Source organism: Lissotriton helveticus, chromosome 6 (genome assembly GCF_964261635.1).
Source record: "Lissotriton helveticus chromosome 6, aLisHel1.1, whole genome shotgun sequence".
Classification (NCBI taxonomy): domain Eukaryota; kingdom Metazoa; phylum Chordata; class Amphibia; order Caudata; family Salamandridae; genus Lissotriton; species Lissotriton helveticus.
This window is the reverse complement of record NC_136067.1, coordinates 1,643,246,263-1,643,259,652: the sequence shown is the minus strand read 5'-3', so window position 1 is coordinate 1,643,259,652 and position 13,390 is coordinate 1,643,246,263. Positions and strand designations below refer to the sequence as shown.

The following is a 13,390-nucleotide window of genomic DNA, read 5'->3' as shown; positions in this document are numbered from 1 at the left end:
TATTGGTCATATTATCTGCCTTGATACGACGAGGTATTAAACTGTTTCTCTCCCCACTGCGATCTCTGTTGCAGTTTGGGCAGTTTTTTACAAACATGGTGTAATGCAGGCTCATGCCTGGCCACCAGTACGGTGATTGTAATTCGTCCAGAGAATCTTTCAGTTTGATGTGTCTGAGACCCTCGCCCATATGTGCGTCTGCGATTAACAAGCTTCTCCTGTCCATGTTTGGAATCACTCTATCCCCCACTCCAGGGATTCGAGCAAAAGGGACGGAGTTTGCATCGATTATGTATGTATAATTGAGTGGATAGTTGATCGGTAACGCTGAGCAGTCGCCTTTTGATGACGTTTTCACCGCCAGCACTGTTTCACCGTCAATGTATTTTAATGTACGCTTTTTTCGAACTACGGGAGCCGATTTAGTGGCTGCTGCTGCGGCTGTTTCAGCCAATGAATTCCCTACAACGTGAACGCCATCACGCTGATGACTCAGTGAGTGTGTCACGTGAGTCCTTGGTAGTTCTTTTTGTAAAAGAGCTATTTGTTCCCAGAGCAATTTCTGCTTTATTGGTGCATCTGTGTCATCTTTGTAATCGTTCTGAATCCATGTCTGCAAATCCTTGTTATATGATTTGACGCAGTAATATGAATCTGACACTGTAAGTGTCGGGAATTCGCGATCCGCATTATCTAGCGCCATCTTCAATGCTATTATTTCAGTTTGTAGTTCTGAATTAGTTTCTACTGAGTGTGATTTTGTTAATAGAGGTCTTAGTTTACCTCCACGCCACACTTCTTTTGTAATCTCACATGTGGGGTTGTATGCTTGTTCTCCCCAAACGGAGGGTTGAGCATGTCCGTCTGTATAGATTACACAGGCGTAATGTCGTAGAGGCAGAATGTCGATTGGCAGAGGATACGTCTTTTCATATTTTAGATTTTTTAATTCTTCTAGTTCTTTAGAAAATTGTCAACCAGGCTATACTTGATAATTCATATCCTACGTATAAGGCCGTTAAATGGGCAATTCTGGATTTTTTAAAGTTGAATTTGTAACCCTCTGCTGCGAACCCAAGTATTATGGTGTTCACTCTTTTCAAGTGAGTCTCCAAGTCATCGTCTGTTAAGTAAATGTCATCGACATAAGATAATGCTTCATCATCATATAGTTGCAGTAATTCTGTTACTCTCGCTGAGAATACCCCCGGGCTATTCTTGTACCCCTGGGCTAACCGACAGAATTGCTTTTGAGTGCCATTTACTGAGAATGCAGTTAAATATCTGCTCTCTGGTGCTATGTTTTGACAAAAGAATCCATTGGAGATGTCCAAGGTTGTTTTGTATTTTTTGCGCACTATGTTATTCATTAGTGCAGCACTGTGTGAGTTTTGCACTGCAAAGGTTTTGCAACATGTGTTAAGGTGTCGGTAATCCAAAACTAGACGATATGAATTGTCTGGTTTGGAGACCGGAAACAAAGGATTGTTCATTTGTGAGGTGCAAGTTTCAATCACCCCCTGGTATTCTAGCTGATCTAGTATTTCATTTACCTGTTTTTTAGCTTCTTGCTTAATTGGGTACTGCCTTTGTGCAGTAGGTTGTGATTTTAACTGGATTTTGTGAGGAGGAGAATCCTCATCCCATCCTACATGATTTTTATATAAAGCAGGTGCTAAGGCCACTGCCCACTTTCTAGCAAGTGTGTATTTTTTATGAATCGGGATTTGATTCGAGAAGGCAGGCATAATTACTTCTTCGCCATGAGGGCACTCCCTGACAAACTCTGGTGGCCAGTCTTTTTCAGCTAGAAGGATGTCATAACCCTTGGAGAGGTTATCCCAAAATAGTCCCCTTATTTTCCTAGTCTTATCTCCCTCTATACGTAATGTTATCTCGTATATCTTGTGGGGTTTGCTAACTCTGGTGTCTGCAGTTTCCACTTGAAGATATTCATTCGTGTCCACTGTCTCCAGATGATTCATAAGGACTTTGCGAGCTGTGCTCACTTCTGCTGCGCTGTCTAGCATTGTCTGAGCCCACTCTCCGTTTTTCAGTTGTGTCCTCAGTATTCTCGGCATTGTTAACTACCTTGATACTGGCTACCTTCTTTTTTGGAAATTGTCATTTCTTTTTTTGTTGAGCAGGTTCCTTGTCTTTGGACTTGGCGTGCTCTTCTCTTTGTTCTGATCGTCCTCTTCTTTCCGATTTCTGCGAGGAAGTCTGAAAAGATTGAGAGGGACGTGTATCAATGTCTTGATATCTATCAGGTTTTTTAATATTATCCCTATTTCTAAGGTTATATCTTTTCCCAGAGGGGTCACTCTGGGGTGACCTGTGTCTCTGGTTCGGAGATTTCTCCCTTCGCCTAGGAGACCTTCCTCGGGACTGGAATTTCTTTTCTTTTGGATTGGATTGTTTGTTTCCATCCCAGTTCTTTTTTGGTGAATTATTATTAAAAAATATTTTTTCTGGACTTTCAGTCAGTTGCGGTTTTACTGGTATTCCACCTAAACTATCTCTACCTAGTTCTTCATAGGATTTTTCTATGATTCTGGCAATTTCAGCTGGTTGGTCTGCTATATCTGTCTCTTTTAACCTCTGGCGGATCGCCACGTTTGCTGCTTCACCTTTTATATTGGCTAATAATATAGCCGAGACCTGCTTGAAGTCTTTCAGTAATTTCATACCAAGAGTTAAAGCTGGTTCTGGACCGTATTCATCTTGAATTTGTTTTAGCACATCTGGTATTACCGAAATGGATGGAACACCGTGCGTTTTTGTGTAGATTGAAGCAAAGACTGTACGCCAAGTGTCACAGTCCTCTATGTGTGGTGCGATTCCCATTGGGAGACATATAGTCAGAATCCTGTGTTTTTCTAGCGGGGTGGTGTCAGGAAACACCGCCTCTATTTGGGTGATTTTCTGTGCCAACCAGAATGGTATCTGTTCCCGTTTAGCCGGGACTTTACCTAGGCAGGATTGGATGTTCTGTGGTGTGATTTTATTTGTGTTCCCCTGGTGTGGGGTCAGCTGTGGAAGTTTAATCGCTGGCTGAATTGTTGAAGTCCGCATTACATACTGGACTAATTGTCTATGAATTTTTAGTAATTGTTTTAGCTGTATTAACAGCTCTCCTGTAGACATTCCTTCGATGTCTGGGTGTGGTGTGTATCCGGCTAAGACCGGCCACGTTGCTCCTGGTCTACCTAAAGGACCGAGCCTGGTGATGTGATTATTATGTATTAGGGCGCCATCAAATAAGAGCAAATGCTCTTGGAATTTGAGTGGTACTTCCACCTCCTCGAAAGGAGTGTAAATGTCGGGTGGAACCTCTATTTTGTAATAGTGGAAGTACTTTGTTACAGCATTTGCTGCTGGAAAATGTATCCATGTATAGTATACCTCTGTCTGCCGATATTCGTGTGCCTCAATTACGAATATGACTGTGCCACCTCTAGGTGTCAGTCCATTTTCTATAAGTTTTAAGGTTATAGATTTCCTTTTGGCGACCGGGATGAGTATTATATCCCCGTCCGCATCTAGTGCTGCAGTATCAGCTGCTACTATTTCAGCTGCTAATCTAACTGCCTCTCTTTCTTCATCACTGTCTCCCATTTTACCGACAGGATGGTATTATGTTTGTTTGCAGATCAGGTTTCTTATGGAACAAAGATTAGATGCACAATATTTTGGAACAGTGTATCCTTCAACGTTGACTAAACCAAGAACCTTACATAGGAGTTCCCTCCTGCGAGGTTTTGGAGGATATTACCTTTCACCCACTCCAGACGTCTTTGGAGTATTTGGGAAAAGGGGTCTGAGTGAGAAAGCACGACTGAGTTACTCTAAATGTCTTACGTTAGTTTTATCGCCCTTTCCAAACGCGTTGGGCGCCATGTAGTGTAGTTCCTATCTTCCCAATAGGCTCTGCGCATTGGAATAATACCTACAGCAGTAAAGGCCTAGACCAGACGTTAACTAGGTCTACTACTGTCGATACTAGACTTAAGTTTTGGGTTTGCCAGCGTAGCTCAGAGTTCGCTAGAAACTTTCTCGAATGTTCAGGAAAGAATTAACTCCCCTGATTAGACAAGAAGGGATTTAGTTTCTGACAACCATAGAACATGACAACTTTGCTCTCCCCTAATCAAGAGTGTATCTCCAGAGTCGTGTGAGCACAAGGCAATTATTTTACTCAGTCAGTACGTGCATTCTTAGTCTCATCAGATTGTAGAGAAAAGGAAGAGACGGGCGTGTTCAATAAAAAGGTGTTATTTATTGATCAGTCTCTTTTCTCGTACAAGAGAAATGGATCGATATTATTGCAATACTTATAGTTAAGTAAAGTGCATACATTAAAAGCAATAGTATAAAATAATACTGTAAAAACATTGATATGGTTTCTGAGCCATATGATGTTTAAAATGATTAAAATATATTTACATACACATATACATTTGACTAAACGTACTCAACTGGTGTTTCTAAATACGCCTACCCCGTGTACCTGACCTAAGTCTAATGCGTGGGCGGGAATAGAAAGTTACAGTTTAAGTTAAGTTTGTTTTTGCCAAGTGAATAACTAAAGAATTCTCTGTGAGGGGTTATTCAGTTCTGTACCTGGAAGTTAGGATGAATGAGGAATGGTATCTCTTTCTCTGCTCTCGATATTCCAGGCTGCCTGCGAGGGCTGCCCAGAAACGCCGGTGCTGGATTCTCGGCAGGAGAAAGCAGCGCGTCTCTCAGCGCGTCAGGAAGGCGGGGCTGCTGCCAGCGGGGTCTGCTCTGCTTCTGGGCTTCGGCAAGTATGGCTGCTCCGTCTCGTCACCACGCGTGTGTTTGCATAGGGCAAGATCGGCAATATTTATACCTTAAAGGTGCCGAGATTGACGTAAGGATGGACATAGATACGTCAATAAAGATGTCATACGACTTGCTCGTTAGCACATTCTTTTACTGAAGTTCTCTGTGAAATCAAAACAATGGCCGCACGGATTTTCCAGGTTGTCATAGGTTTGATTTGTTATGAGAACGTCGTATGCCTTATCAGGGGCTGGAGGAATGTCGCTTGTCTAATTAGATCTCAAGCGTTATGACCTAATCAGATAACACGTTCCTGTGCCGTAGTGTGACTGCGTCAGATAACGGTATCTGCATCATGGGGGCTTTTCTTGCCTCATGGGCTGACTGTTAGTTAACTTGATAGTTAGTTTAACCAGAATAGGGTCAGGAATAGGGGGATCGATTCAGAACCTATAGGAATACATGACAAGCTAGTTCTCTTTCAGAACGTTTGTAGGATTAGTTCACAGACCCTCCTCCAGGGGAGGGTATAGCTATGGTATTTAATTCAAAGTTAAGGAATCTGCTGCAAGATGTGTCTATCAAATGTAAAAGTTACTTACCATCGGTAAAGCTATATCTGGTAGAGACACAGTCTAGCCGCAGATTTCTTAACGCTCAGCCCATCCTCCCCGCTCTGCAAATGACCTTTGAAGTAAAGGTTATACCCTTTCAGTACTGGCTTTATATACCAGTGATCACTATCTCAATCTCTGTTGGGGCTAAACAAACTGTGTGCCCTGGCCACTTAGTTTTGTTTATATGTTGCAACACCATCCATTTTCAAATGTGTGTGGTTGGTAGAGTGAGGGTGGGTTTTCTATTTCACTCTGGGTTGCACTTCAGTGGGCAGTATTCATTTATTTGTTATTTATATGAAAGGCTTCTGGGTATCCTCATACCTTGACATTGGTACTGTCAATATATCATGTAATGGTGTGATTTAACAAACAGCCTGGTGTTGTTGTTTTGTTATAGGTTGTGTTTGGCTATTGCCATGCCATTCATTACCATTGATGAATGGCCTATAGAGTGTATGGTCTCTTCCCTCATATGGGGTTTCGTTGATTTTATTAGGGGTTTCTTTGAACTCCATATCCGGTATTAACATACCATTTGATGTTTCTTCTTTATTAATGTTTGGCACACTGTTTCCACAACCAGTTTCTGTAATGGCTCCGCATTCTGGTGCGAAGGTTTCACAGAAGAAACTGACATCTGCACGCCAGAGGGGACTTATATGGCTCCATTGATGTCATATCTGGAGGCGATGTCACCACGGAGTCTTACAACGCTGTCCCCTGGTGTACAGAGGTACTGCTGAACAAATTTCTCAATCCAGTCTGGTGCCTATGGAGAATTCAAAGTTAAGGAATATGTGACTAGACTGTGTCTCTACCAGATATAGCTTTACCGAAGTCAAGGAACTTTTACTTCACAGCCTAAGCCAGCCATACCTGAAACTTTACATCCATTCAACGAGGCTTTCACTGATACCTTGATGGGCACTTGGTCAAAGCTTTGATCTTAGCAACCAGTAAATAGGCAGGTACCCAGGCGTCACAGACCGTCTACTGATTTTCTCACTTAACACCCTACTTCAGAGAGCCCTGTGGTTCAGGCTTCAAGCAGCAAGGTGAAACTCAGTTCATTCCCCGTGAATCTTTTGAATAGGGAGTCCAAGAGGATTGAGGCATTTGGAAAACAAATGTTCTCCTTTGCTAGCCTGGCCTTGATATCTGATAATGAAGTCTGTTTATTGGGTATACTGTCTTGGACATGGCCAATGAGATCTTGCCTCTCTGGCTCAATCAGTTCATGATGGTCAAGACACGGGCAAATACGTGATTCATGCTGACCTTGATACCACGGATTGCCTTGGTAGGCCGTTAGCACCAGTGCCATTCTCCGATGGCATGCGTGGATGCCTTCTACAGGATTTTCTGGAGATGTACAAGCCTCTCCCATACGTATATGCTCTTTGATGGCTCATGTCATTTTGGTGGAAAAAGCTAATTCTGCACTGGATGGCTTTAAATACAATAGAAACACTGCATGCTCTCTTGACTCCTGCCAAGCATTTCTCACATTAGTAATTCAGAAGCTACTACAGGGGTCTGGTGTGTAGACTGCGACAGTCGCCCCAACCACTGCAACAGGCTCACCAGTCAGTTTGAAGTTTGTGGCAGGATCTGGCAGGCAGTGCGCAAGCACGCAAGGACACTAGTCCTCCTGGCCCTCTTGCACTACTTCAAGCAGCATCTAAGCCGCTGTTGTTTGACCTTAGTGGTGCATTCCCATCTTGTGAGAGCAGAATACAGTATTTCCTTTCTAGGTAGCAATTCCTCACATACAACAGATGGAAAAGACAAATCGTTAAATCGTTCAGCATGGCTGTCCCCTACACTTTCCCTTTTCTATGCCAAAGTTTCCACCCTCATCCAACCGACTTTCAGAGCACCTTTCCATTCTGTTACAGGATGTGAGTGTGTTGCTCTTCAAATGAGCTATCAAGATGGTTCTGGACTCGTAAAAACGACAGGGTTGTTATTCTTGCTACTTCCTTGTGCCAAAAAAGGACAGAGGCCTTTGGCCTATATTGGACCTTCGACTTTGTCAGGGCAAATTCAAAATGCTCACAGTAGTCCGAATCCAAGCTGCTTTGGACTTGGGGGACTGTATGGTGTCCTTGGATATGTAGGATGACAATTTTCATACCCACATTGCTGTTCCACCACAATTACCTGCAGTCCAGTGTCAGCCAATAGCATTTGCAGTTTCCAGTGCTCCCATTCAACTTTGTGTGTTCACAATAGTGATAGTGGTGGTCGTGCAACACTTTCGGAGATTAGGGTATACCAGTTTACCTCCAGCTTGACATCTGGCTGCTGAAGGTGAGCTCGCCACAGTAAGTTGTAGACCACCTCCAGATGATGGCGACCCTCTTGACATCGTCTGGGTTCACGATCAACGAGACAAAGTCAGACCTGACTCCTTCTCAGAGGATGCCATTCATTGCAGCCATCTTGGATACAGTACAGTTCAAGGCCTTCCCTCCGCCACAATTCCAGGACATTTGGTTTATGATCCCAATGTTTCAGCCAAGCTCCTGGATCTTGGTGAGAACAGCTCTGATGCTTCTTGTCCTTTTGGCATCCTGCACCTTCCTAGTCGACTACTCCAGGTGGCACGTACAGGTTGCACAATGGAATCCGAAGTTCCAGTGGGCCCAGCAGTGAGTAAATCTATTGAAAGTTATTCAAATTACTGAAGAGGTGGCTCACGATTTGCAGTTGTAGCTGCTCAAACGCAATTTGTCCAGCAACAGGCTTCCTTCCCAGAACAGACGGTGGTAGCAGATGTCATTAATGAGTTGGAGAGGCCACCTGGAGAAGGTGAATATCAGAGGACTCTGGTCTCCGATGGAAACCTGGCTCCTTATCAGAATGTTGGAGTTTCAGGCAATTGGTCTGGCTCTGAATGCGTTCATCTATTCATTAGGGGCAGGCTGGTGAAGGTGGTAACCGACAACATCACTGCCATGTAGTATTTCTAGTAGCAGGGTGGAGTGTGTCCCGGAGTACTGAGCCAAAAGTCTCTACAGCTTTGGATTTGGTTGTCACATCAGGCTGTTTTCCTCATTGCGAGCCACCAGATGGGATCCATGAATATCTGAGCAGACGTGCTAAGCAGGCGGCATCAGGCAGATCTCAAATGGCCTATACATCCCCAGGGGGCAGCTGTCGTCTGCAGACAGTGAGGAGGACCTTCGCTAGATCTTTTAACCACCGTTAAAAATGCAGTGCCAACTGTTTTACACATCGGAGGGTCCATGAGGCCGCTTACTAGGAGATGTATTTCAGCAATAATGGAACACAGTACTCCTGTACTCATTCCTGCCCCTGCATCTCCTTCCTGAAGTTCTAATAAAGATCAGGACTGACCAAGCCAGTGTTATCCTTTTGGCTACCGATTGAGCCAAGAGAGTGTGGGACCCAGAAATTCTGGACATGAGCATCTGTCCTCCAATCCGGTTACTATTTTCTGAGGACCCCCTCTCTTACCACAGGGCAAGGTGCTCAACCTAAATCTATGCAATCTAGTCCTCCATGCATGGAGACTGAGTGGCGGATGTTGGCCACGTTTGAAATGCCGCCTGAAGTGGTAGATGTCATGGTAGCCATTATGCGCCCTTCCACAAAGTCCATTTATGCCAGTCACTGGCACAGGTTTGTGGCCTGGTGTGATAGCCGTCAAGACTGACCTTTTACAAGCCAGGCTGTTGATGTTCTTTTTTTCATTTTGTCTTTGGACCACCAGAGGCTTGCAATTGGCAATATTGAAGGTTATTTGTTGACTCTTTCAGCCTTTTTACATTTACCAGACTTAGTCATTGTTTAAATCACCTGTTGCGATGAGGTTTATGAAAGGTTTGACATTTGTTTCCTCCCAAACAGTTTGTCCTTCACAGTGGGACCTTAATTTGCCATTAAAAATTCTCAAGCGCACTCCATTAGAGCAGATGCATAGCTGCTCACTGCGTCTCTTAACTCGAAAACTATCTTTCTTATTGCAATTACTTCAGCTCACCACTTGAGTTGGCTTCAGCCACTGTCTGTGCAACCACCCTACACCACCTTTTTTCCAGATAAACTGGTATTGAGAATGGGGACAACACTCTTGCTTAATTTTCATCTTTGAGCAGTCTGCACCTTCCTGCGTTCTTTACCTGCTTTCTCACCCTTCGAAAAAGGAGGAGAGGCATCCTCAGCTCAACCCCAAAAGGGCGTTAAGCTGTTCTATTGATTGTACCAAGGAACACTATGAGGCCAACCATCTTTTTTGTGGTGAACCCTCTGGCGAACAAAGGGAACGTTGTGCATAAGACCTTGTTGAGCTAGATAGTTATCTAAAATTAGTTCTGCTACGCACTAGCCGAGAAGCAGCCTCTAAAAGGTCTGAGAGTTCATTCCACCAGGGCTAAGGCTGCAGTCACTGCTTTAGCATGTGGAGTGCGGGAAACAGTTAGGAAGGACCGGGAGAGGATACGACTCAGTGAGGTAAGTTGGGCTGGTGCCGGGTTTTGGGTGAGTTTCTATGGTATGAGGTGGGGTTGGGGTAGTTTTCAGGGTTAGGAGGATTCTGGGTGGTGTTCAGGACGGGGGGTTGGGGTAGTTTTATGGCGGGGGGATCAGGGTAGTTTTAAGGACGGGGGTTGGGATAGTTTTCAGGGCTCGGGGGTTGTTTTTTTTTAGGAGGTGGGGTAGTTTTAGATATCAGGGTGGGAGCTTGTGGGGCTGTTTTAGGGCTCAGGGCAGGGGGCAAGGATGGTAATACTTTTTAGGGCTTAGGGGGCAGGTTCGTTTTTAAGGCTTGGGAATTGGGGTAGTTTTTGGGGCTTGGAGAGTTGGGTAGGTTTTGGGGCTTGGGGATAGAAGGGTAGTTTTTAGGACTAGGGACAGGGACATTTTTAGGACCCGCTGGGTGGTTTTCAGGAGGGAGGGGCTAGTTTTAGAAGTCGGGCGGAGGCAGGTGTCTGGTGGGGGGGGGGGGGGGGGGTAAAACTTGCCTGTCCAGTCTTGCATAATTCATTGTAAAGGCATGTGTGGTAAAGGCATATTCTTGGTTAAGACTTGGGTTGTTGAGACAGCGTGGAACCGGCATGCGTGGTAAACGCATACGTGGTTCATTCACACAACAGTTGAGTGCCTCTCCTTGACCTTTGCCAGGCTGGGACTTGACCATCAGTGAATATGTTCATGAATCACTACTGCCTTAAATGCCAGGTCCAGGGGGACTGACATTACATCTGCTTGGTCCTGCGGGACTTCTTTGTCTGAGTTAACTCCACGGACCCTTTTTCCTGGGGAGGTACTGCTTTGGCATCTTTTATCAAATTAATTTTTTGGGTATCTTTTATCAAAGGTATACCTTTGCTAAGGTGAGGATTCGGTAGTTAGAAGTATCCATCAGAAATGTAAGTTACTTACCTTCTGTAACGTTTTTTTTTGGTGCATGCTCTATATAACATCAGACTCCTCACTGCCTTCCCACCTCCTCGTTCTGTTGAGTAGCCTCTTATTAACATCTAAAAAGGTTCCAAGTTAGGAATATGCAAATGGGTACCGACCACTTTTTGCTCCGCAAGCTCCGCATGTGAAGGCGTGGAAAGAGACAAACTGAAATGAACCCGCCGGGGTGACACTTGTATGTGACTCTACTCCGTCACTTCCACGGCGGCATGGAGCCAGCGTGGCGACACCCACCGCTATCTCGTGGCATTGCTGGAAAAAAGTTTCTGGATCCAGTCTGGTGCTTCGGCAGTATTCTAAGGTGAGGAATCTGCTTTTAAATTGATTAGCTACCAGAAAGAGTGTTACCAAAGTAAAAAACGTGTTAGATTTCATTTATTTTATTGATGATGTTGCTATTCTTTATTTTCTATTAGGGGAGGCATTAGTGCTGGCATCTTTTGATGTAACCGTAGGGAAAAAGAAAGTCCCAGTAGGAGGTTGCAGAGTGCAGAAAGGGCTGTTGGACAGAAAAAAGAAGTTTAAATTAATTCGCAGTGGTGAAATTATTTGGCAAGGTAAGTGGACTATTCTCTATAGATCTTAACTAAATGAAGGCACCGACTTTCTCCCTTGGTTTACTTTAAGTATTTCACAGTTTTTGTACCTTCGCAAGTGCTTTCAACATAGCGTGAATTTGTAGAGTGCAAGTTAACACAGAAGCACTTCTTGGTGTTGAATAATAGAGGTTAATTTCCCAACTCAATGGTACTCATTTTATTGAGTGCGATGAAAGGCTGAGTGGACAAGCTGTGAACCGGAAACCTGAAGTCTAAGACAGATACATGCTGCGGATGCATTAATCTACTCAGTCACCAGAGCTCGCTTCATTCTGCTCCCAGATTTTTTGTTGTTAGTCTATTCACTGTTTAAAAAACATAACGTTTACTAAAACAGGAATGCTTAATCATGGGCTAAAAATACATTTCCTAAATATAAATATTAAATAATTATATCTTTAAATACTAATTTTATTAAGATAATTTGTTCCTCATTGGTTGTTTCCAAATTGGTCAATAAAGGTAGACTATAACACTGCAAATCAGTCAAGGATGGATGATAAAGAAATACATTTTACCAAGCGGGCAGAGGCAGAGCAGAGTTCAATTGGCATCATTCCAGGAAAGCAGATTCCTAATAGAAGCAGGGCCACAGTCATTTAGAGCTTTGAAACAAATAAAGCATTTAAAGATAATAGGATTTTTTTTTTACCGGGAGATAGTGATGTTCTTGGATATGGTTAAAAATGGAAGCATGTCAGGGTAGGTTAAATAAGAGACACACTGGACAGTTTTGCCCTAATTATAGGCTTTGAAGACAATATCTTAGTTTCCTTAGATTGACTCCAAGTGGCTTATCTATTCTGGTGGATACTTCTAACTGCAGATTCCTCACCTTTAGAATATTTGCCACACACCAGACTGGATCTGGACACTTTCACATCAGTGCTCCTGTATACAGCTACGTGGTGCCATGCGACACTGCGTAGGCCTCATTCCATCCCTGAATTTACAGAGTGGGCATATAAACGCCACCCATGTGCACCATCAGTTCCTTTGTTTCCAATCTTTTGAACACAGATCCGAAGCTCTGGTCCCTTTTCGTCAGTCCAGATCTTTTCGTGTGTGCAATAGAATAATGTCCCCACTGCAGACCATAGGGTTCAAACTATGTCATGACTGTTTGAAACAGATGTCGATGACAGACCTGCATGAGGTGTGACTCTAGTGCTTGGGCTCATGGTATGGAAACAATGTGCCCTGATGCACCTGAAAGCGATACGGGACCATAAAGCCAAGCGTTTGTTATCAGACACATAAAAGAAGTAATGAACCTCATTTAATCCTGCGCCCAATTGAGGGTGTGGACTTGTCCCTCTCTCAAGGCCGCTCCTGAGGAAGGTTCTCTTTGCAGTTGAGGTTTTTCCGGTAAGTCAAAGTCTAAATCTAAGAAGAAGCACAAGAAGTCTGAGTGGAACTCGACCCTATCCCGCCACTCTCTGTCCAAACAGAAGTCTGGAATGTGTCAAGGTACTGGTTGATCTCTCTCCCTGTCCTCGGTCGCATACCCAGTTCCACAAGCCATGAGCATCTCCGCAGCAGGTAAAAGCTTTAAGGAGTCCATGCTGCTTATTTTTGGCACTCTTCAGGCTTCCTCTAGCATGCTTTTGGGCTCCAGGAATCTTCAGGGGCCTCCAGTTGCGTTACTGTCAGCGAGTCTGCCCTCAGCGCCTTCTGTGCCCCTAGAACCCACCTCTGGTTTTGCACAAACTTCGGTGCTGACTTCCATTCTGGGCAAAGATTTGCGCTAGTCCCTTCTCAACTGAGACCAGTCCTGACTTTGCCGGCGCCAGAGGCTGAGCCGCTGCCAAGTCTGGTGCGATGTTCGACATCAAGCCTAACCCGACCAAGGTCGCATCTTGACACCACTCCAGCATTCACAGTCCCCTTGCATTCTGATTTAGAAAAAATACT

At 44.2% G+C, this 13,390-nt stretch overlaps 1 protein-coding gene across 3 annotated transcripts in view; it reads left to right on the top strand.

The window, feature by feature from the left end:
* Positions 1 to 13,390, top strand: part of MTIF2 (mitochondrial translational initiation factor 2) — a 348,454-nt gene that overhangs the window by 326,141 nt on the left and 8,923 nt on the right. For 2 of the 3 annotated variants that reach the window (XM_078649490.1, XM_078649491.1), the window contains exon 13: positions 11,294 to 11,434. The exons of the other annotated variant lie outside the window; for it this stretch is intronic. In XM_078649490.1, the coding sequence (XP_078505616.1) occupies positions 11,294 to 11,434 (141 nt within the window). The remainder of the gene's footprint in view (positions 1 to 11,293; positions 11,435 to 13,390) is intronic. 3 annotated transcript variants of the gene reach the window in all.